General features: G+C 51.5%; 3 protein-coding genes and 2 long non-coding RNA genes across 11 annotated transcripts; 3 read left to right on the top strand and 2 right to left on the bottom strand.

Annotated features, from left to right (window-relative positions):
- The first annotated feature begins 309 nt into the window (after window positions 1–309).
- On the top strand, window positions 310–1,636 carry LOC144200381 (protein furry homolog). The gene is made up of 2 exons (XM_077722503.1): window positions 310–352; window positions 1,389–1,636. The coding sequence occupies exons 1-2, from the start codon at window positions 310–312 to the stop codon at window positions 1,628–1,630; spliced, it is 285 nt and encodes a 94-aa protein (XP_077578629.1). The 3' UTR covers window positions 1,631–1,636.
- A 326-nt stretch (window positions 1,637–1,962) lies between these two features.
- On the top strand, window positions 1,963–15,723 carry LOC144200585 (protein furry homolog). Its single transcript, XM_077722829.1, has 52 exons — window positions 1,963–2,146; window positions 2,233–2,308; window positions 2,454–2,533; window positions 2,599–2,679; window positions 3,004–3,172; window positions 3,262–3,354; window positions 3,418–3,516; window positions 3,608–3,709; window positions 3,782–3,885; window positions 4,011–4,119; window positions 4,192–4,278; window positions 4,348–4,519; window positions 4,585–4,717; window positions 4,780–4,887; window positions 4,975–5,374; window positions 5,465–5,871; window positions 5,944–6,127; window positions 6,313–6,440; window positions 6,507–6,564; window positions 6,633–6,724; window positions 6,795–6,967; window positions 7,074–7,219; window positions 7,285–7,395; window positions 7,485–7,639; window positions 7,709–7,808; window positions 7,877–8,012; window positions 8,089–8,249; window positions 8,344–8,490; window positions 8,571–8,730; window positions 8,800–8,869; window positions 8,940–9,086; window positions 9,157–9,260; window positions 9,327–9,452; window positions 9,529–9,670; window positions 9,790–9,902; window positions 9,967–10,154; window positions 10,217–10,311; window positions 10,403–10,710; window positions 10,773–10,870; window positions 10,953–11,117; window positions 11,181–11,321; window positions 11,409–11,516; window positions 11,582–11,677; window positions 11,740–11,958; window positions 12,036–12,191; window positions 12,304–12,609; window positions 12,692–12,841; window positions 12,902–13,000; window positions 13,060–13,125; window positions 13,204–13,314; window positions 13,388–13,575; window positions 13,708–15,723. Exons 1-52 carry the CDS (start codon window positions 2,052–2,054, stop codon window positions 13,970–13,972), a joined length of 7,527 nt encoding a protein of 2,508 aa, XP_077578955.1. The 5' UTR covers window positions 1,963–2,051; the 3' UTR covers window positions 13,973–15,723.
- Window positions 14,125–16,340, bottom strand: rnaset2l (ribonuclease T2, like). 4 transcript variants are annotated; one of them, XM_077722502.1, is made up of 9 exons: window positions 16,125–16,340; window positions 15,377–15,640; window positions 15,231–15,298; window positions 15,110–15,167; window positions 14,983–15,050; window positions 14,755–14,868; window positions 14,644–14,692; window positions 14,502–14,576; window positions 14,125–14,441 (listed from the first exon to the last, which is right to left on the bottom strand). In XM_077722502.1, the coding sequence occupies exons 2-9, from the start codon at window positions 15,557–15,559 to the stop codon at window positions 14,235–14,237; spliced, it is 822 nt and encodes a 273-aa protein (XP_077578628.1). In that variant the 5' UTR covers window positions 15,560–15,640; window positions 16,125–16,340; the 3' UTR covers window positions 14,125–14,234. The 4 variants fall into 4 exon arrangements, with proteins under 4 accessions (XP_077578628.1, XP_077578627.1, XP_077578625.1 ...); XM_077722501.1 differs by lacking the exon at window positions 16,125–16,340 and having other exon boundaries at window positions 15,377–15,505; window positions 15,593–15,657; XM_077722499.1 differs by lacking the exon at window positions 16,125–16,340 and having other exon boundaries at window positions 15,377–15,511; window positions 15,593–15,655.
- Window positions 16,152–20,201, top strand: LOC144200383 (uncharacterized). Its single transcript, XR_013327103.1, has 3 exons — window positions 16,152–16,373; window positions 17,256–17,430; window positions 20,010–20,201. It is a non-coding gene; the product is annotated as an uncharacterized LOC144200383 (long non-coding RNA).
- LOC144200382 (uncharacterized) lies at window positions 19,767–22,029 on the bottom strand. 4 transcript variants are annotated; one of them, XR_013327102.1, is made up of 5 exons: window positions 21,769–22,029; window positions 20,850–21,222; window positions 20,543–20,620; window positions 20,280–20,336; window positions 19,767–20,134 (listed from the first exon to the last, which is right to left on the bottom strand). It is a non-coding gene; the product is annotated as an uncharacterized LOC144200382 (long non-coding RNA). The 4 variants fall into 4 exon arrangements; XR_013327101.1 differs by having other exon boundaries at window positions 20,289–20,336; XR_013327099.1 differs by lacking the exon at window positions 20,280–20,336.
- Between the last annotated feature and the right edge of the window lie 140 nt (window positions 22,030–22,169).

The following is a 22,169-nucleotide window of genomic DNA, read 5'->3' as shown; positions in this document are numbered from 1 at the left end:
GTTCTCTGGCCGCCCTTTTGAAATGCATCATTAAATAATGAAGTCAATGAATACCCAAAAAGGACTGCCCGCTGATACAGCGCTGGGTTCGCCCCACCGATCGTGGGATCGATTCCCGCTGGATGCTAGTGTTTGTCTGTCTGCCTCTCCACTGATTGGTGACCAATCCGGGGTGTGCTCAGCTGGGATAGCAATGAAGGCTTGAAGTAGTAACCTGTTTTAGTCTGATATGTTTCTTCCCTTTGTGACCGCCTTCTTCTGCATTATTCAGGGACGGAGGACGAAAGAAACGAGACACAAAGTGGACAGATGGACGGAGAGCCACAAGGGAGTCAAATGACTGCAGCTCCAGGTAGCCTTCTTTTATTCCTTGTATTTTCTTGCCATTTAGGTCTTTTTTTTATCTCGGCTTATTTCCCCGTCGGTTGGATTTTGGTCAGGGGTGTCAAGTTGACATTTTGGAACCGCTTTGCCACTTTGTAGTTTCCATCGGGGCCCTTCATTGACGACCGATCAATTTATTGGGACGTCGTGTCTAACACGAGAACAAACAAATGTAGTCTTGTGAAAAATAATTATCGTCGGCCAGGGCCAAAAAGTTCTTTTCCCTTGGGGTCGCCAGGGTATTACTGGAAGGGAATGGGGCTCTTATTTTTGCGTCACGTTTGCTCAAGAGCGCCACCCACAGGGACGGGAGCGCCAGACCCATACGGGATACGCTCTTCCTTTTTTTTGGTCCCAAAGAGAGGAGGGGCCATCCGTGTAACTTAATACCTGTCCAATTCATGACTTTTCCTTTTTTTCCTTCCTTCCTTTTTCTAACGAGTTGAAGCGCTTAACGCCGGCGTGCAGGCACATCAGAAGCAGAGCAGAAGGAAAGGGAAAGATGACGGAATATGGCGGGGTGGTGGAGCGGCGGGGGCCCTCCTCGAACGGACGCGCGGATGCTTTCCCCTCGCCGGATTTTCGGGGGAAGCTTCTTAAAAAGACGCGACAGAGGAAAAGGCCCACCATCCTGGAAAGTAGGTCCCTGACACCCAAAAGCCATCCGGGTCATCCTGGCTGCCGGCCTCCCACCTCCAACGGATTGGACGTCCACTAGCGATAAATCAAGCGTAATTTGGCTGGCTCTCAGATGATTTTAGGCTGAATTCTCCAGCCATTTCAGGGTCATTTTTTTCTGGCGATTTAAGTTGACTTTGTGCTTTTCTGTCAGGTAACAGCGGGAGTTTGGAAATCGGAATTATTTTGTCAGAATGGGAATTTTTAATTGGGGTCAAAAAGTTCAAAGATGCTTTTCAAGAGATTAGATGGATAGAAGTCTCCATAAATGTGGCCGCTTTGTTTAAACCTAAAAAAAAATGTTTTTTTTTTTTTTGGGTCCATAGGTGATGGCGACCACGAGCCCCGCCTCCCCCAGGTGGGCGACGCCCCCATGGCGGTGGACCCGGAGAGCAAACCGGGCCAGTACGTCCTCAAGAGCATCTTGGCCGACTTCGCCGTCGCGTCGGAGCGCAAAATCCGGGTCACGGTGGCCGAGCCGCCGGTGAAGCCTTTGAGCAAGTTTCTTCAGAGGGGACAAGATCCTCACTTTGACCAAGTAACCACTGCTCACTTCTTATTTTCATAGGATATATAGAACACAAATGGCATTCCTTCCGCTCCCTCGGTCACCGTCAGTGACGTCGAAAATGTTGGCGCTTTCTCACTTGGAGACTTTTAGTTAGCGCGTGCTCGACCGCTTATTTTGGGACCCGCAGGCCCCTCCGCGGCGCTGGGACTGGCCGGCCCCGCCCCATTTTGCACAGAGCGCTCCTTCTTCTCAATCAAGGGACTGCTTGTGCCGGCCGGCGACCCCTCCCTTCCTGTGCCTTCCCTTCCCGTGCCTTCCCGACCCGCCCGTTCCTTCCTCTCTTTCCCCGAGGAGCCGTCAAGCCGGCCCATCCCACCCCGGCGGGCCGTCCGCTTTCCACTCCGACGCGTGGTTAAGTCTTTATAATTACGAGCGCCCCGAATACTTACCGTCCTTTCCCCGACAGCTGCTGAGCGCCATGAGCTCCCTGTCCGAGTTCTGCCTGCCGTCCGTCCTGCGCACCGTGCTGGACTGGCGTCGACGTCAAGTGGGCCCCGAGGAGCCGGCGCGGGGGTACCGTTGCCAAAGCCCAAATAAAAAGTCCAATCGGCCTCCTCTCATCGTCCCCCTTTGGTCTTTTCCGGCCACGTGCCGCGCAGGGACGATTTGCCGGAAAGGAGAGATCTGGCCGTGGAATTCATCTTTTGCCTGACCCTTATACAACTGCTCAAACAGGTGAAACTTCAGCAAGTGGAGATGTGTGCATAAGTAAATAATGGCGATTGCTAGGTAGACAGACATTGTAGGTATAAATGTACAATATAGTAGGTTAGATTTCTGTAGTTAAAGGCCATAAAAATGCTATCCATTGGTCTGCCAGATGGCCCTTCAACCTGTCCTGGACGCCTCGGTGGACGAGGTCATCCACTTGGCCTTCAAGCACTTCAGACACAAAGAAGGGTAAATAAAGCCTTTGACTTTTATCCACTCACCATTTGTACTCTCACCCTCGTCCGCTTTTTCAGATGCCACGGTCTCAACGCCGACGACGTGCGCACCGTCGCCGACCTCTACGCCGAGGTCATCGGAGTCCTGGCTCAGTCCAAGTGAGTGCGGGAGTAGATTTCCCAGATTCTCCGACCGGCACCATTTTTGGACATTTCACCAAATTAGGACTGGAAAATGATGTGTGCCAGCGCTCTGTTTTTAATCACAACCAGAGCGCCATTCCACATCTATTTAAGCCTCCTTTTCTCACGCCATGTTTGCGTCAAGATAAGCATTTTTTTTCTCACAGTTAGGAATGATGCAATAGATTAGAAGTCAAATAGGGGTCTCTGCCAGGGGTCCACACATCTGGAAAAAGTGGCGACATCTGAAGCACTTCCGTCATTTTCCGGGAAGTGACCGTGGGTGTCCTGCGTCTTTAGGTTTCCCGCCGTGAAGAAGAGGTTCATGGCGGAGCTGAAGGAGCTGAGGCGGAAGGAGCAGAGTCCGCGGGTGGTCCAAAATACCGTCTGTCTCATCGTGGGACTCAAGTTCTTCCGGATTAAAATGTATCCGCTGGAGGACTTTGAAGCGTTCTTTCACTTCACGCAGGTACTTTATTTCAAAGTTGCTAGATTAGATATTATAGAGAGAGATATTTATTTGCTGGAATAACTCTATACTATTTGTTTTTGTTGAAGGAATGGGCCCACTACTTCCTGGAAGTCAAGGAAAAGGACATTAAGCACGCTTTGGCCGGGCTTTTCGTGGAAATTTTGGTTCCTGTTGCGGCGGTAAGTTTGTTTTCGACCCCACGGCGGCGGGATATTTTGGGCCAAAGTCTGTCTCCGTGGCAGGCGGTGAAGAACGAGGTGAACGTGCCCTGCCTGAGGAACTTTGTGGAAAGCTTGTACGACAGCACCTTGGACCTCTCGGCCAGGAAGAAGCACGCGTTGGTCCGTCCTGGGAATGCGCTCAAAATGGCTGGACCTGGAAAGCTCCCCCAAAAAATATGACGTCCTTTCTTTTTTCTGGCTGTGTCCACAGGCTTTTTACCCGCTAGTGACATGCTTGCTTTGTGTCAGCCAGAAGCAATTCTTCCTCGGCCGATGGCACGTCTTCCTCAACAACTGCCTGTCCCATCTCAAGGTAAGGCCGCTTTCGCCCTTTGGGGGAGACCGCCAAGTCGGGTCGTGACCCTCCGTTGCGGTCGGGCGGCAGAGCCGAGACCCCGACATGGCCGGCGTGGCGCTGGAGTCTCTGTATCGCCTGCTGTGGGTCTACGTGATCCGGATCAAGTGCGAGAGCAACACCGCCACGCAAAGGTCAGCCTGCCTGCTAGCCAGTTAGCCAGTTAGCTATCCTTGACGTAAAGCAAATCTTTATCAGGTTAGAATTTTGACCTAAACTCAGCTCTAGCTCATTTCTAAGACTGTCTCTTCTTCTGCAGTCGCCTCAACGGCATGGTGGCCACGCTTTTCCCCAAAGGGTCTCGCGGCGTGGTCCCGCGAGACATGCCGCTCAACATCTTTGTCAAGATTGTCCAATTTATAGCGCAGGTGAGTTGAGAACGCCAACATTTTCTCATTGGATGCTATTAAACGCCTCTTTTCTCTCCCTCCACACGTCAGGAAAGACTGGACTTTGCCATGAAAGAAATCATTTTGGATCTCCTGAGTGTGGAGAAACCGGCAAAGTCCTTCACTCTCAATCCGGAGGTAAACGCACGGAATAAATCGGACGACGGTGGGAGCGCCCATCTTGGAACTGTCGCCTATCCTTTTCAGAGAATGAACATCGGACTGCAAGCCTTCCTGGTGGTGGCCGACAATCTTCAGCGGAAGGACGGCGAGCCTCCCATGCCCGACACCGGCTGCGCTTTTCCCTCGGGGAACGCCCCGCCGGCCCAGACGACGTACCTCGGCAAGAGGCTGACGGACAAAGAGGCCAAAGCCATCGGTGGGGTCGTCGCCGTCGCCGACGACGCCTTTTTGGCCTAACCGTGCCGTCGGCTCCCTCTTCAGGATTGTCCCACTACTACCCCCGCGTTCGGAAGGCCGCGGACGGCATCCTGAGGCGCTTGGACAAGGAGGTGGGGCGCGCCATGATGATGAGCCACGCCCAGACATTGAACAGAGAGCCCCAAGAAATGATCACGTACGTACATCAGAGCGGCGCTACGAGGGATGGGTGATAAATGCGCTGGAACTGGTTCGCAGAGCTGAACGCAAACCCAAGATGGACTTGTTCAGGACCTGCGTGGCCGCCATTCCTCGCCTGATGCCGGACGGGATGTCCAAGACGGAGCTCATCGACTTGCTGTCCAGGTGAGACGACGGACCGGGTCAATGGCGTTAGAATGTCCATACTCCAAAAATGGGCAGGTGACGCTTGAATAATGACCTTGTGCCTAGGCTAACGATCCACATGGACGACGAGCTGAGACTCATCGCCCGGAACTCTTTGCAAAGTCTGCTGGTGGACTTCTCGGACTGGCGGGAAGAAATCGTTTTGGGCTTCGCTGCCTTTGTGCTGCACCACGTTCACGACGCTCACCAAGGGGTGTTGGAGGACTCGCTCAAGCTGCTTCTCCAGTTGCTCAACCAATGGAAACTGACGGAGACGACGACGGCGGCGGCGGCAGGGAGGAGCTCCCGCGGGGCTGAGGTACACGGTCCTCACGCCGCCACATTGCACGCCGTGGAGGGTCTGGCCCTGGTGCTGCTTTGCTCGTGCGACCTCAACATCCGGAGACTCGCCGTCGACATCCTCAAGGAGGTCGCCGGCCTCTTCGCCGTCGTCGGCCAGTCCCAGGTGAGGCCCGGGGCGGCGAAGTGGCGTGGGTACAAGCGAGAGCCGCGTCCCTTCTAGCACTAATCCGCACTCCCTCCTCGTCTTTTGCAGGATGACAATGATGAACCGTTGATCGAGGTCATGGACCGTCTGAGCCCCGCCATCGTGGACAGTCTAGCCGACGTGGCCGTCTCCGACGTGGTGAGTCGAGTCGGGTTCGGAAAGAAACTCCCAACAAACCGGAGGTCTGAATCTCTCTTCCTTTCGCAGCCCGAGGCGCGCTTGGACCTCCAGCGACTGATCGAGTGGAGCCCCCGGCTGGTGGGCGACCGCCACGATACCCGGAGCCCGTCGCACGCTTGGATCGGGGCGCGGACGTCCAAAGACCCCTGGGGGCTTTGCCTGTACGGCCTGTTGCGACGGGACCGCCTGCCCCGGCGCTGCCCCGTCGCCCTGGGTTACGCCTGGACCTACGCTTTCGCTCGCTTGCGGACGCTGGTGCCCGCCGTCGAGCCAAAGTGAGCGTCCGTCTACGTTTACTTTATGAAATGATGAGTATTATTGTATTTGAAATGATTGCAATTGGCCAGTAACCCGGCCAACGCGAAGAAGAGCAGCACGGGGGGCGTTCCGGACAGTCACGTGGCCCTTTGGCGGAACTATTTGATCCTCTGCATGGGGACGGCCAAACCCGCCACGGCCGGCGCCACCCCGCCCAGAACGTCCACGCCCCAGAACGCCTCGCCCGACTACGCGTCCGCCCATGACAACAGGGTAAGAGGAAGGTCAAATGAAGACTGGCATCCTATAAATGTTTTCTTTGAACTATTTTGAGCTATTATATAGATAGATTTTGAATGTGAAAATGATGTTTGAATGCCGTCTTAAGCAAAAGCTCATTGATGAATGTCCGATTGTGAAAGGAAATATATCAGACATTTGTTCTTCTGCCACGTCAGGTGGCGTCGGACTGCCCGTCGGCGTCTTGGCTCCTCAAGCGCTGGCTTCCCCTCCTGCGGGCGGAGAAGGCGGAGCTGACCGAGGCCCTGGTCCTGGCCTTGGGCCGTGCCAACTCCCTCATCTTTAGGTATTTACCCCAAAGGCCGAAGGTCAGGTGGTGGAATCTGATGGGTGCTGTTCTTTCTGGCTTCAGAGAACTGGTGGAGCAATTGCATCCGCTCATGAAAGAAGCGCTGGAACGAAGACCCGAGGTGCGTCGTTGAGATGGGGTGAAATACAAAATAAAAGGAAGATAAAAAGGCCCGCCTACTCTTTCCAGAACAAGAAACGACGGGAGCGCCGCGACCTTCTCCGACTTCACCTGCTGCGCGTCTTGGAGCTGCTGGCGGACGGCGGCGTGCTCAGCGACAGGTAACGTCAAAAAAGACAAAAAAAATCTGAGGCTCACCCACTCGATGCCCGCCGTCCCGTCCTTACGCAGCGCCAACGGAGCCCTGGAGCGCGACACCCTGGCCCTCGGCGCCCTCTTCCTGGACTACGTGGACTGCAGCCGGACGCTCCTGGAAGCCGAGGACGAGCGGGACTCGGAGATCCTGGAGGACAGCCGCGCTCACTTTGCCGCCACGGTGGCCCTCCTCATCCAGCGTGTGCCAGGTGGGCCGGCTTCTTCAACAATATCAAATGAGGGAAATGAAGGGAAGCAATATTTCTTATCTGTATTGTGACTATGTCCTTCCGTTTCCCCGCCTCCAATTGCAAGTGCACCACAGGCGCTTCCTGTTCCCGCAACAGAGCCTGCGACATCACCTCTTCGTCCTCTTCGGCCAGTGGGCGGGGCCCTTCCGCGTCACCCCGACCCCCTCGCCGGCCATGCAGATCACGCGATACCGCCACAGCGCTCTGAAGGTACGACGCCGGCGGTGGACGTTAAAAAAAGGGCCGCGAGAGGAAAGTGTCCCTTTCTCCGGCAGGCGGCGTCCGCCGTCTTGTGCTGCGGGCCGGCCTTCGACAACGTGGGCCTGTCTTTGGGCGGATACCTTTACGAGTGGCTGGACGACTTCCTGGCCTGCCCGGAGCTGCAGGTCGGCGACCGCTCTTTTCTTTGGGAAGGGAAAATGGGAACGGGGGGTAAATTTGACAACCCAAGTAATATTGGATCTGGATTTTCCAGGTCCATCGGCTGGGCCGCGAGCTGCTGATCCTCCTCCTGGAACTGAACGGCGAGCAGGTCCACCTCTGGGAGTGGGCTGCCGACCGCTGCTACTCGGGTTCCCACCGGCTGGCCTCGGGTTGCTTCGGCGCCATCGCCGCCGCGTGCGCCAGCGGGTACGTAGGGTTGGGCTTGTATGGTTGCAGACTTTGCTTCCTGAGCGCTCTTTTTGAATTTCCCCGCAGGGAGTTCCCGGGCGATGCCGTGACGCTGCTCAATCTGGTGCTCTTCAAGGCGTGGGACAGCAACAGAGAGATTTATGACCTTTCGCTGCAACTGATGCGGGTGAGGCCAAGACCTGGGCGGGACTTGAGGCGGAGCTCTGGTTTGACGGCCGCCATTCTTGTATGCAGATTCTAGAGGCGGGGCCGCTGGCCGACTCCCAGAAGGCCGGAAGCGTCCTCGATGGCGGCGGTGCGGTCTCACCCGAGAAGCTTTCCCGTCGGCTGGCCGCGACCTATCCCCAACTGACCCACCCTCTTTTTTCTGGTTCGTTACAAAGTCTTTGTCCACTCTTTCTTCTGAGCTATCCATACCTTGGCTGTCATTGACATATTTGTTCCAGAGGTCAGCCGGAGGTTCCCCGCCGCTCGTGGCCAAGGGAGGCAGGTCATGCTGACCTATCTGCTGCCTTGGCTGGGCAACGTCGAGCTCGGCAGTGGAGGCGACGACGGCCAAGACGGTGCGTCCGTGGTGCTCGACAACCTGATGTACATGACTTCCAAGGTAAGGTCTTCCTTGGAGTCCAATTGACCGACAATAACAAAAAAATAACAAAAAGATGATTGGTCACCACATAATCTATGCTTTTTCTTTTCAGTATGGTGACGACGTACCCGGAACCGAGATGGAAAAGGCCTGGAGCGCGTTGGCGTGCAACGAAAAGCGGAGCCGCAACTTAGACGCCACGCTGCATTTCCTCATGGGCCTCTGCGGCGTGGCCAGCGACACGCCGCTGCTGACCTCCGTGAGGGATTTCCCGTGCCAGTCCAAAAGACGTCACGTGGCCTAAGTGGTTTATTCACCTTGGCCCCTTGGTGTATTTAGATCAAGAAGGTGGTGGTCTACCTGTGTCGGAAAAACCCGACGGAAACCGTGGACCGCTTGCTCTCGGAGTTGTCGCGGACGGAGGTCGTCCACCCGGCGGCGTGCCGTGGCCAGGCTCCGCCCTTTTATGGCTGGAGCCAGGTGGCCGCCAACGTCCCGGGTGGGAAAAGTCGACGCTTAAATCCAATTAAATGAATATAATAAAAACACATTTGTATTGTTTCTGCAGAGACCCCGTCTTTGGTGGCGGGCCAAGAATGTGACCCAGATCCAGACCACCACCAGGACAACCAGGAGAGGTACTCTGGATTAGACTTTGGAGTGGGCGCCCTCCCGCCTAGTATGTCATTTGTTTGCGTCCGTCCTCAGGGCGGAGCATTTTCCATTTTCCATCCCAGGTGAACCTTCGCCGTGGGCGTCGGCCAGCGAGCGCTCGCCTCTTCTCGACCGAGGCCGCCGGGCTCCCCTCTCGGACCCGTTGCCCGAGAACCCGGCGACCGGGGTGCCGCTTGGCAGGTGTGCACGTCACCGTGCTCCGTCTTGGAGTTTGCCATCACGGCCAGCCCCTCTATCGCCCCCGCCGCAGGTGCGACGTCGCCGTCGTATTCCTGACGGAGCTGGTGGTGGACCACGGCGTGAGGGAAGACTGGGCCGCCCACCTCCCGCTGTTGCTGCACGCCGCCATTTTGGGTCAGTGAACCCTTGGAAAGAAATAAAGCTAGAAATGGAATGTCATGGCTGTGCTTTGCTTTCTAGGCATGGACCACCGGCGTGCAGAGGTGCTGGAGCACAGCAAGCGCCTCCTCCTCCACCTTGCCACGGCGTTGTGCCAGTGGCGGCCCGCGGTCCGGTTATCGCCCCGGTCCCACTCTTTGACGTGCGGTGAGAGGAGAAAAGGCCTCGCCGTAATGCTAACGCTAATTGACGCTGCTCTGTTTCCTCTGTTTTGGCACCGTAGGGACACCGGACGTGGTCGGGGAGTGGCGGACATCTCCCACGCCGGACTCGGCTCGGCGTCGTTCGTCCCCGACGTCCGGTTCAAGTCCGGACGGGAGAAGAGAAGACTATATCACAAAGCTGATGGAGTTTTTAAGCAGCAGGTAATCTCAAGTCACGGGGTTAGCTAAGGGCTAACGTAGCACTGGCTATCTTCCGGAAAAATACGCTAAAGATAACAATAATGAAATACGCAACTAAAATGTTGGATGTTTTGTGCAAGCTGCGGAGCGTTGTGGTGCCACCAAGACATTTCGCCCAAGAATCCGCTTCCCAAAAGCGCGGGGCAGCTGACCAACTTCACGCGCCACGTGCTCTCCGTCTTTGGAGAATGCGGTAAGTAATGCAAAGCGCCAAAACGGCGGCGTCCGCCAACTGACGTCGGTTTGCCCGTTTTAAGATGCCCGACTGGAGCGGCAGCTGAGCGAGGTGGCCCTGCGCGACGGCCTGGACGGCTCCTCGCGCCACCGCGCCGGACGCTCCTTGCAGGTGTTCCGAGCCCTGCGCCGGCCCGTCTGCACGGGCGCCGTCTTCCATTTGCTGTCCAAGCTGGCGGAGGTGGTCGGGGAGGAAGGAGAGGAGGCGCAGGTCAGTCCATGGCTCGACATGCACAGAATCCTTTAGTGAGGTCTAAATGGATGATTTTGCAGGGCTACGTGATGGAGCTTTTGCTGACTTTGGAATGCGTGACGGACCACCTGACCCCGTGGCCCAATGACCACGAGCCCGCGGACATCTTCAGCAGGTGGGCGACATTTCCCCACCTTCCCCCCTGGCGTATCAAACTTCTGATTGGAATGAAATGCCATGGCTAACTTTTCACCCCTGGCCCGCAGACGGTCGTCTCCGGACCCACTCGCCGCCACGGAGCCTCCGTCGGGCCCGGGCCGCGCCTCCGAGCCGCTGGCCGCCGTCTTCTGGGCGGCGGCGGCCCTGGCCGAGTCGGTCTCGGAGTGGGAGTACCGGCCGGCGCTGAGGCTGCTCACCAAAGCGCTGACCCGCGTCTCGCCGGAGAAGACGGCGGCCCGGCTGGGATCTGCCGGCTGGGCGGGGCTCCGCCGCGTGCTGCTCAAGGCCTCGGCCTTGGACGCCCACCTGGCGCTCCAGCTCTTCCTGAGGCTGACAGACGCCCCTCAAGATCCAAGTACGTTAAACCCCAGGGACGTACATTCCCGAAAGTGGGCCACCATTTTGGATCTCCGCCAGGGTTCCCCTTAAACGTCCTGTGCACGCTGCCGCACCTGCTGGCGGCTTTCGACGCCCCCACGCCCCTCTGCCGGAATGTCGCCGAGAGGATCGCTCGGGTTTGGCTAAAATAATGCAAAAATCAAATGGTAGAAATAGGCAACCATTGGAGATAGATTAATTTATGTGTCTTTTTGGCAGGTGTGCGCCCAGGAGCGCCAGATGTCCAACCTGGCTCACGTCATGACGCTCTACCAGACGCGCTCATACGCACGTGACGGCCTCTCGTGGCTGGATGCCGTGTGCCGCTATCTCCTGGAGGCCTTCCCGGACGCCGCGCCTCACCTGCCGGTGCACGCGGCCCAGGTGGGCGGGAACAACTTAGCGGAACCCCCACAATTCCGCTTTTGACATTTTTCACCCGCACAGATGTTGGAGACGGCACTTCCCACCCAACAGGGGAGCATTTTGCAAATGATCTACAGTCTGCTGAGTCACGTGGACTTGAACGCCGTCCCAGTCGGGGCCTTCAACGTGGGGGTGCTCAAGACGCTGGAGAGATTTACGCAGGTAGGCAACCAGTCAAATTGCTCTCTGACTTTTTAGCACTTGCGTAGAACCCCTTCATTCATTTTTTGGGTACTTGACGGTGTGCAGACGGTCCACTGGAGGGAAGCGCTGAACGTCCTGAAGCTGGTGGTGAGGCGCTCGGCCGGTCCGGCGCCGTCTGGGAAAACGCTGGACTTCCATTTTGACGTGTCGCAGGTCAGCCATTGTTTTCCTTTGACTTTCCAGATGGGCCGCTTGACTTTTGCTTTGTTTCTTTTTAGACACCCGTTATTGGTCGGCGTGGGGGCGAGAGGGGAAGCGTGGCGGCGGTGACCCGCCATCCATGGCCCCCCGTTGCTTCGGGGGCGGCGTCCGAGGTAATGACATTCGAACCAAGTTGGCTTTTTGGACTGGAGGCTTCATAGCTTTTTCTTTGCAGAAAAGCACCGGCGAAAAACTGCTGCAGGTTTTGTCCCTGTTCGGGCGGGAAGCGGCTCTCGCCGAAAACCCTTCCGTAACGCCGGACCGCTCCTCCAACTGCGGCCAGCCAGACCGGCCGGAGCGGCGGCCTTTCCCGGCCCCTGCTCCGGCGCCCCGCCAAGACGGGAGCCCAGAAGTCCCGGTCTTCCCAAAGTTTGACTTCCTGGACGACGGAGAGGTCAGCTCTCACTTTTTCTAGCCCAAAAAGGCCCGGATAACCGAGACTGTTTTATTTTTCTCCGGCTTTGGCGGCAGGGCCAGACGACGGACAACTTCTACTGGGGCGTGCGACGGCGCTCGCCCGACGGCCAGGGGCGGAGCCAAAAAGGCGACACGGAGGACCTCACTCTGCCCCTTTCGGACGATTGGGATCGGTCCTCGGAGGAGGGTTCCGTTCCCCGCTCGCAGACGGTACCATTTCTCCAACTGTAATATTGGGGTTACTTTGAGGCCGCTAACAACCACTCAGCCGATGGCGTTCCTCCCGTCATTGTTTTCCTGTGGCTTTTTCGCTCTCTGGCAGTTTTGGCAAACGGACGAAGACGGCGACGAGGCGGACGAGTCGCTCTCCGTCTGTCGCGGGTTTGACGGCCAGGCGCTGGAGACGGAGAACTCGTTCTGCAAGGACGTGGACACGAAGGAGGAGCCATATGAGCTCACGTCTCCGCCCTCGCCCTTCTTCTCGGCCATCCTGACGGCGTACCGGCCGGCGACACGCGCCCGTGGCCACGGAGAGGGGGACTGGCGGTCGCACCTGGAGCGACTGGCGTCCGACTGGGACGGCTCCTGCGCCGTCTACACCTTTGGCGTCTTTGCTGGCCTCTTCCAGGTACGCCGCCGCAAGGTCCTTTCACGTCTGTCCAAATGACTTTACAAGTGTACATCAGCAAGGGAACTTTTTGACCCGGCAGGGCGTCCGGAGGCAAATGAGGTCGCTGACGCGCCACGCCGCCCGTCACCTGGACCGCTACCCGGCGGGCTGGGCGGCCAAATTCCTGGACTCGTCAGAAACGCTGAGCGCGTGCGCGCGCTGCCCCCTGTTGTTGATGGACGCCGACGCCGTGAGTTCCCCGTGGTCAGACCTGGGCCGAGAAAGACCTCCGCTAACGCCACGTCGGCAGGTGGCGTCCGCCGGAGTCCTGGACAAAATCAAATTTGGCGTGTTGGAACTGCAAGAATACCTGGATACTTACAACGACCAACAGGAGGCGCTGCTCACGGTAAGCGTGGCAAGTATTCAGTGGCTAGCTCCTTATTTCATTTGCTTACTGATTGTCAGTGGCTGAGTGACCACCAAAGGAGCTTTCCCACAAGTCCCGGCGGCACCGGTCCGCCAGACCAAAAGGTGAGCGGAGATCCTTCGATTCTTTTCCACGTGGACTCTTTGGTTGGTGGTCAAAGGGCTTGTTTTGGTGTTTTCCAGCTGGTGGAGCTTTGCCAAAGACTCTACAAGGTCCACTTTCATTTCTTGCTGCTCTTTCAGTCCTACTGGAAGATGCTGGAAAAGATCCACACCATCAGCTCTCTCACAAAGGTAACATTTCTCTACCCTATCTGGTAGAGAAATTGCGACTTTTTTCTTTACTTTTTAATTTTAATCTCCATAGCTGGGCAACATGTCCGCGGAGCTCAACGACTTGAATTGTCGGCTTGGAGCGGCCATGCGGGAAGGAGGAGACCAGGCGCCGCCATTTTCCCCGGCCTGCTCCCAATGGGCCCGGCGGGCCGTCCCGGAGGACCCGGAGGGCCTGAGCGCCTTGGCCTCGGCTTTCCGTCTCCTGCGGGAGCAGCGCAGGTCAGAAAATAACAGGGAGAGTGTATTTAAGTATGGCTCCAATCCTTTCTGTCCACTTGTTGATGGATTCCATTCCAAGTGGGAAAGCTGGCTCCATCATTAACCCAAAGGTTTCTTTTTTCCGACTTCCAGAACGACGCCAACCGACGACATCTCAGACGAGCCTTTGTCGGAGGAGGAGGCGGAGTACGAGATCCAGACGTCGCTCGACGTGTATTTCCGCCACCGGACGGCGGACCGACCCGGCGCCTGGGCTCTGGTGGGCCCGGAACCCGACCTGGATAAGGCGGCCGCCCGGCTGACGCGACTGGACGGGGAGCTTCGACGGCACGCTCGGCGACGGCCCCGGCTCGGCGCCTTCCTGCCCGACGCCAAGGTTTCCGGATCCACGTTGTAAAAAGAAATGCATTATAAAGCGCAGGTGCGTATCAAAGTGGCGGCCAGAGGCCCGCCACGTGTGGTATTTAGATCAAATTGTGTGTTTGCACATGTAGAGGAGATACATATTTTACATAGGAATGTTTTCATGCTGTAAAAAATGGCGTGTCATACGATGAAGAAAATATTTATGAGTTGAATAAAATGAAGCATCCAAATAGAGAAATATATGTTGAATATTCTAGAACCATGGAGGTTAGTGTGGCTTTTCTCTAGGAGGGTCACCCGCAGGGGCGCAGCGGGTCCTGGTGGTCGATGGGGACGTAGTAGAAGGCCTCCCCTTCGGGGCAGGGGTGGCCCCCGGAGGACGAGCCGCCTCCGCCATGGTGGCGGCCCCCAGAGGAGCCATCGTCGTTGTTGTCATGGTGACAGCCCAGGCTCATGTTGCGTGACAATTGGATCTTGGTTTGAAACCAAACCTCCCGCTCCTGTGAACAAGTCCGCTTCGTTCATTTCATTCATGTTCATGCCATGGAATGAATGTCCACCTGGTGGTCTTTGATGCACTGGATCTCCATCTTGTCCCCCGCCAGCGGAAGCAGCGCCTTCTGCACTTCGGCCAGCTGCCAGAAAAAGACATTGATATCCTTTTAAATGACTAGTTAGTTTGAAGGGTGTCAAAGTGGTGACCTTGTAAGGCCGCAGACAGGACGGCGTGACGCCGGCGTCCTCCAGCGCTCTGCAAAAGACACACACGGTCACGCCGGCCCGAGCGAGAGACGCACTCGCCCGTCGGCTCACTTTTGCAGGTCAAAGCGTTGTCGCAGTTTCAGGCACGTGCTGAAGTAGGCCAGCGGAGAGTTGAGACCTTCCACGCAACCCGCGCAAGCCCCGTGTTTCTCCCATTCGTCCCTCCTGGCCCACAAAAAGGACAAATGTTGTGTGTCCAATCCATTCAGACTGGGAAATCCGAACGGACGTCCGTGCCCAGAAGTCAACAGTCTTCCGTATTTCTTCGCCCGAACTCACCAGAAACATAAGCTGGATCGACTCTTCAACAGAGACGGCCATTGTTCTTGTAGCGGCCCCCGAATGTCCTGAAGGATGGACCACGCGTCGGGTCCCGGACAAAAGGACGGAGGGACGGCGAGCTCACCTGCACGTCGGAGGCGAACATGGGCCAACACCGGCAGCATTGCTGGATCTTCTGCGGCCTGCAAAGAGGGACGGCGTCAAGCGTCCGTCTGAGCGTCCGGGTCGACGCTCTCGCCGCTTACCACAAGCCGTGGATCAGCCAGCTGTTGACTTCGGGAAGAAGTTTGCAAAGAGAAGCGTCGTCCAGGGACTAGAAAACACCCAAAAAAATCCGATTTTTGGAGTATTGACGGCAGTTGACGTCCATTCCCAGCGACTGTTAGGTGACCTGGCAGAAGGCTCCGGGCCACTGCAACGTGAAGATGGCGCACGTCCACGAGCAAAAGGACTTGCTCTCGCTCTCTGCCCCAGACAGCATCATTGCGGTGCCCGCCAAGGCCAATAAGCGAAGCAGCATCTCCGCCAAGTAAGTGGATTTCAAATGATGAAATTTAAAAAGTATATGTAGCATCCATAGCAGACGGACAAAATGGTGGCCACTTACTGTAGGCAAGTGTCCGAGTGGCTGGCTGTGAGAGCCTTTTTTAACACGCTGGGAAAATGAAACAAGAAGCATAAAAGAGGAAACCTTGTTGGAACTTGTTCCTCTTTTTAAATATAAACAAAACAGCTGCCTACAGACTACACAAAAAAACGTTGTAATGGTTTAAATCATTTTGTCTCATGAAAATTAAAATGTATTTTCATGAAGATGGGTAAACATTTTTAAAAGTATTATGAATAGTACATACATTTTATGTGTATTTTGCAGAAAGATCCTTGGTGAATTTATTCATTGTAAAAGAATATTTAATAAAATCATTAGTGTTGAAAATACATTAGCACAATAAATCAATATGTTTTATTAACAAGAAATCAAATATACTTGTATATTTTTGTTTAGGAGTGTTGATAACATATTAAGAATATTTTAAATTCGTATTTTAATACATATTTTTCTGTCAACAATTACAAATCAAAATGCACTTTCCATGTAAATGATTACCGGCATAGCAAAAGACAGCTATTTTTCTTACCCTGACCTCTGACCTGGGTGTCGTGAGCAAAGCCGGAAATGGAGAAGGATCACATGGTAAACATCGAGCACAACAATTGCCGTCGAAAACATGCAAACAAATGGCTATATACTTTGTATATATATTTGTTAATGTCAAATAAACGTGCCGCTACAAGTTAAGTTTGCATTTGCTGCAAAGAATGTGACTTTGGAGCAAGTTTGAACGAGCCAAGTACAACAATGAATTCACCCTCCAACTTTAAGAAAGGTAAGAGCTCACAATCAAAATAGTCACAAATGCATTCATGAATATACAGAATTGTAAGTAAATGCGCACACGTGTGACTTAGCAAATCTTAGTTTTATTAAAACAATCTAACTGCACGTCATGACATTTCTTCGCTGTAAAATGTTCAAGTTCACCTTTGGCCTTGCATGCCGAGTAACGAACGCGGCCTCTGCTGGTCAAAGTCAGTCATGACCACATGGTTACCTTCTCTTTGCATTTCGTGCATTCTTTTTTTGGCTAATTTTTGATTGTTTTAACAACACGCGGCTTGGACTTGAATTTGCGAACTTTTTAAACATTACAATCTAAATTTAACCTGGCTATCCCAGCGGAAACCCGACGACGACGACGGTGGCAAGGTGGTCGATATCTATAATACTACTTTGACGTGCTTTACCAGGAGTTGATTCATGTCTTTGCCATCCAAAGTCGTCCAATATAAGAAGGACCAAACGTCCCAATAGGTCTCCCGTTGTTTGTGCTTTCACTCACAAGAGGGCACCATTGCTACACAAACAAGTCGCCCTTACATCTATTTTTAAAGTTCCCTCTTTTTTTTACCCCTTAAGTCAGAATTGGTGCATTGAAGGGGTAATGACAAAAAACATAGTTCAATAATGCGTTTTTTCAATTTAAGTTTATTTTATTTGTTGGAATAGTATGAAAAAATGTCCCGCATAGGCAAAAGTCCATTTTTTTTAATAGACATTTTAAAATACACAAAATAAGTATCGAAACATTCTGGATACAAAACTAGAAATAGCATGTATTGATTTGAAATGTGCTCCTTTTTTTGCTCCTCCTTTTTATTGAAGAAAAGAAAAATGTGGTGGCCAATAATGATTGTTTTTGTGTGGACAGGTGCTGGCCCACGTTGTTGTAGTCACTGGATGATTGGCGCTTGGCCCCGGTGACCGTCACGGCCAGTCTGCGTTCCCGCCCAGGCCCGGGTCGAAGGTCGGCGGGAGGCGGATGCCAGCGGGAAGGCCAGGAAGGCCGTCGGCCGCCGCTTAAGCGGCGGAACCCCAAAGCGGAGGTGAGCCCCCCCCCCCCCCCCGAGCCGGCGCTTTTACTACCACTTTTTTTATTTATTTATTTTTGCCCTCCTCCTGCGGCCACATCACATTTCAGTACAGTTCAAATTGAGTATTTTCTCGGAGGTAAATCCATTTTATGGCCTTTGCGAATTGCATTCCTTAGCGGAAATGTCTATTCTGCCGGTTAAAGGCAATAAGTGAAGAGGGAAAGTCCAATTTGATAGCCAAATCTTTTCTATTTAAAGCACAAAGCTGTCAATGACAACAATAGATGTCCGACTTGTTTGAACAAGAAAGACTGGCACGTGTGGCATTTGATTTTGACTTGCGCTTTTCTTTTGTCATTTCAGCGAGCACGTGGCCATTTTTAGCCGCAAGCGCTTTGTTTCATTGTGAGCTTTGCGTGTTTGCAAAAGCCACTTTGGTTCCCGTCGCCACTTTTACTTTCTTTTTTTTTTTTTTCTGCGCACGCACGCACGCACGCGCGCGGTGGTGGTGGGAATGTGGTGCCGGAGAGTAAAGACACACGTGAGAAAAGAAGGAAGTGAACATGAAAAGAGAACACACACACTGGCACTCACACCTGTCAACACTTGGTCACCCCGCGTCACCTTTGACCCCGACGGGGGAAAACGTTTTCCCAGCTCATCCGCTGACAGGCGCCGCTCAGCGAATGTGTTTTACGAGACTTTTTTTTTTTTATACGGCCGTGCGTCTGACTTTGATTGTTATGTGTTCCTGCCGTCGACGTTGATAGAGCCACCAGACTTGCTTTATAACATCAACCACTCCTTTTATTCTTAAAAAAAGCCTTATTTAGTCTTAACTTTTTTCTCTTAAAAAATGACCGTGTATCAGAAGGCTTTTTTGTCTCCCTAAAAAAGACCATGTAGTTAATTTAGCTAATAAGACCATGTATAGTAAGGCAATTCTTTGTTAAAGAAAAGCTTTTTATGAGTTCAATAATGTTTGGACTGTGTGTATTTGTCGGAGGCTTGTATTGGACTTTGAATATTGTAAATGACTTGAGAAGTAAATATGTACCGAGCGCTTTCATTTCCAGTTTACGTGTCCATATCACGCACATTAAGTGAGCGTCCGCTACATGTGGACACACGTCGCAAATGTTCAGGAGGCCATATCGCCGGCATCGCTAGCAAAACAAATTGAGCCGTGAAGCCAACGGAATGCGACGTCTGCAAGCACACACTTGACACGCGCCAAGAATGTTGACGTCCAAATTGCCAGTGTTTTTCCCTGTAACACAGGAAATAACAGCTTTACTTTTTGTACACAAAATACGGACGGCTTAACCAAACATGGTCATGTAAGTCAGCTAAACAACTTATTCGCCATTAAAACAAATGTCACATCTAGTCCAGGAGTCTTCGTGCTACTCAAACCAGGCTTATACAGTCAAGCTTTCTTTGAAAATGCCCATGTATTATCGGAAGCCTTCTTCTTTACTATACTATACGTTTTTTTACGAAAAACGACATAGTATAGTAAGGCTTTTTTATTCAAAAAACGACATAGTATAGTAAGGCTTTTAGGTTAAAAAAACGACATAGTATAATAAGGCTTTTTATCGCAAAAAAAACGACATAGTATAGTAAGGCTGTTTTTCTTAAAAAACGACATAGTATAGTAAGGCTTTTTTCTTCAAAAAAAAACGACATAGTATAGTAAGGCTTTTTTCTTCAAAAAAAAACGACATAGTATAGTAAGGCTTTTTTCTTCAAAAAAACGACATAGTATAGTAAGGCTTTTTACTTAAAAAAACGACATAGTATAGTAAGGCTTTTTTTTTCTCGAAAAAACGACATAGTATAGTAAGGCTTTTTTACTTCAAAAAACGACATAGTATAGTAAGACTTTTTTCTTCGAAAAAACGACATAGTATAGTAAGGCTTTTTTTTCTCGAAAAAACGACATAGTATAGTAAGGCTTTTTACTTCAAAAAACGACATAGTATAGTAAGGCTTTTTTTTTCGAAAAAAACGACATCGTATAGTAAGGCTTTTCATCGCAAAAAACGACATAGTATAGTAAGGCTTTTTATCGCAAAAAAAACGACATAGTATAGTAAGGCTTTTTATCGCAAAAAAAACGACATAGTATAGTAAGGCTTTTTTATCGCAAAAAACAACATAGTATAGTAAGGCTTTTTACTTCGAAAAAGGACATAGTATAGTAAGGTTTTTTACTTCCAAAAACGACATAGTATAGTAAGGCTTTTTTTTCGAAAAAAAACGACATAGTATAGTAAGGCTTTTTCTCTTCAAAAACGACATAGTATAGTAAGGCTTTTTACTTCAAAAAACGACATAGTGTAGTAAGTATAGTAAGGCTTTTATTTGTTAAAAAATGACAATGTATAGTAAGGCTGTTTTCTTTAAAAATACAAAAAACACTGAGGCATTTGAGCAATAATATATTTGACTTTATTATATACATAATGAATGAATGTTGGCTTCTGGCTCATCCTCACAAGGCTCATGTACGTCCAAGATATTTGTTGAATGTAAGTTGCAGCATGGAGGAAATGTTCACGCCTTTTCTTCTTGTTTGTTGACAGACTGCTACTGACCGGCGCCCCCTGGATTGCACCTTCATCCAGGAGTCTCCAGCACCCCTGTGAGCGAAGGCTGACACGCTCATGTCAGGATGAGGGTGACTGGCAGAACAACGTCACCATGAAGACTGAAAAGAATGTGATGTACAGATGTATGTTAATACATGTTTTAATGTACTACAGTACATTTTAAAATTGCAAAGTGTATGTGACCAACGATGACCCAGCAATAAAACAACAAATGTATACTATGACTATGTTTCTACTACAGACTTCTCTCACAGGGTGGTGGTCCAGTGGTTAAGTCATCAGCCTCCCACCTCTGTGGTCCTGGGTTCAAATCCCAGTGCAGGCAAAGATTTTCCCAATATTATTCAGTTAAAAGAATAAGTACTACTGCCTAAGTGTTTAACTGAATAAGTATTGAGTGGTGAATGAAGCATTTAGTCTAAAAAAATGACTAAGTGTTTCACCCCATTTCCTTAGATAAAATGTTTCGTAAATGAATGGGATAAAAGTACTGAAAGTACTACTACCTTCTCTCACAGGGTGGTGGCCTGGTGGCTAAGTCATCAGTCTCCCGCCTCTGAGGTCCTGGGTTCAAATCCAAGTACCTGCAAAGATTTTCCAAATATTATTCAGTTAAAAGAACAAGTTCTAATGCCTAAGTGTTTAAGTGTATAAGTCTTCAGTGGTAAATGTATAAGTATATAAGTATTTAGTGGTGAATGAAGCATTTTGTCGAAAAAATGACTAAGTGTTTCACCCCATTTCCTGGGATAAAACGTTTCAACACCCATGTATAAGTGGGGCACGAGTTGGTGTTGTGGGTTGCACACTCGCCTTTGCACCGAGAGAACGTGAGTTCGCTTCCCGGTGTCGGCGGTTCACTGACCAAGCAAGCGGTCGAGGGTCGGCCGAAGGCCGACCCGAGAACGCCTTTCGCACATACAGGTCCATCAAGTGTCTTCCGAACTGCCGAAGGCAGTTCGGAACTTAACCTTTTGCTGAAATGTATGACTAAGTGTTTCATAAAAATTAAAAAGTTTTTCTTTTCTTTCCATCTTCCATTTACTCACCTACATGGTGTTGTGGCGATCAACCAAACGACGACAGCGGGAAGCGAACCCGGGTCTCCCAGACGGGAGTCCGGTGAACAAACCTCTGCGCCACCAAGTGGCTACACTTTTCCTTGGTCGTCATTTGAGTGTCTTGCCTGCAAATACACAGAAACAACCAAGTGAAAATGTGTCCCGACCGGGAACCGAACCCAGGTCCCCCACACGGGAGTCGAGTGTGTTAACCTCTGCGCTACAATTTGGCTACACTTTCCTTGATCATCATTGGAAGATCTTGACTACAAATCCACAGAAACAACTAAGGGAAAATGTTGCTGCCTAAATGGGAGATGAATGAACAATTTTCTATTAAAAAATATAAGCCTTACAATACTATGTCTTTTTTAAGAAACTACATGGTCATTACCAAAAATAAATAAATCAAGTGGCCAGATATCCCCAATATTACTGGAGGGAGTGTCTTTCCACAATTTGGATTTTGGTTTTAAGACAAATGATCTCTAAAGGAATTTCGAATTGGAAAAGTCATCATTGAGCCGTCTGCTTTTCTGTCCTTGTGCGCGATCTTTGAAGCGACTAAAAAAAACACTAAAGGCAATTGGATTCGGAGATATTATGACTGCAAGTCAAACTATATCTTTAGAAGAGAAGCTTGCAATGTGTAAAACGGGAGCATTTCTTACCTTTCCGGCGGCATGCGTCGAGTAGCGTCGAGTACACAAAAATCGGCCAACGTCAAAAACAACAACTTCTTGGTGAACTTGTGTTCACGTCCTTTAACAAACGTGTTTTGGTTGAAGCTAACCCAAATGAGGACGTTCAGATCATGCGATTAAAACGCTGAAAAAACGTTTACAAACAAAACAAACAGGTCAACGAAATGCGGTTTTCTTCCGTGGTCTTTTCCGGTCCGTTTCACTTCCGGCTCACCAAAGTGACGTCATTTGCCCTCGACTTTCTGCCCCCCCCTTTTTTTAATGTAATAGTTTGAACTGAAAGCCTAATCTTATGCATGCTACGCCTTGATATCAAATCAATTGTCACAGCTGTGTGTAATGAGCTAAGTCTATATTTGAATGAAAAA

Source organism: Stigmatopora nigra, chromosome 8 (genome assembly GCF_051989575.1).
Source record: "Stigmatopora nigra isolate UIUO_SnigA chromosome 8, RoL_Snig_1.1, whole genome shotgun sequence".
Classification (NCBI taxonomy): domain Eukaryota; kingdom Metazoa; phylum Chordata; class Actinopteri; order Syngnathiformes; family Syngnathidae; genus Stigmatopora; species Stigmatopora nigra.
Note: the sequence above shows the minus strand (reverse complement) of the source record. Positions and strands in the feature narration are given on the sequence as shown.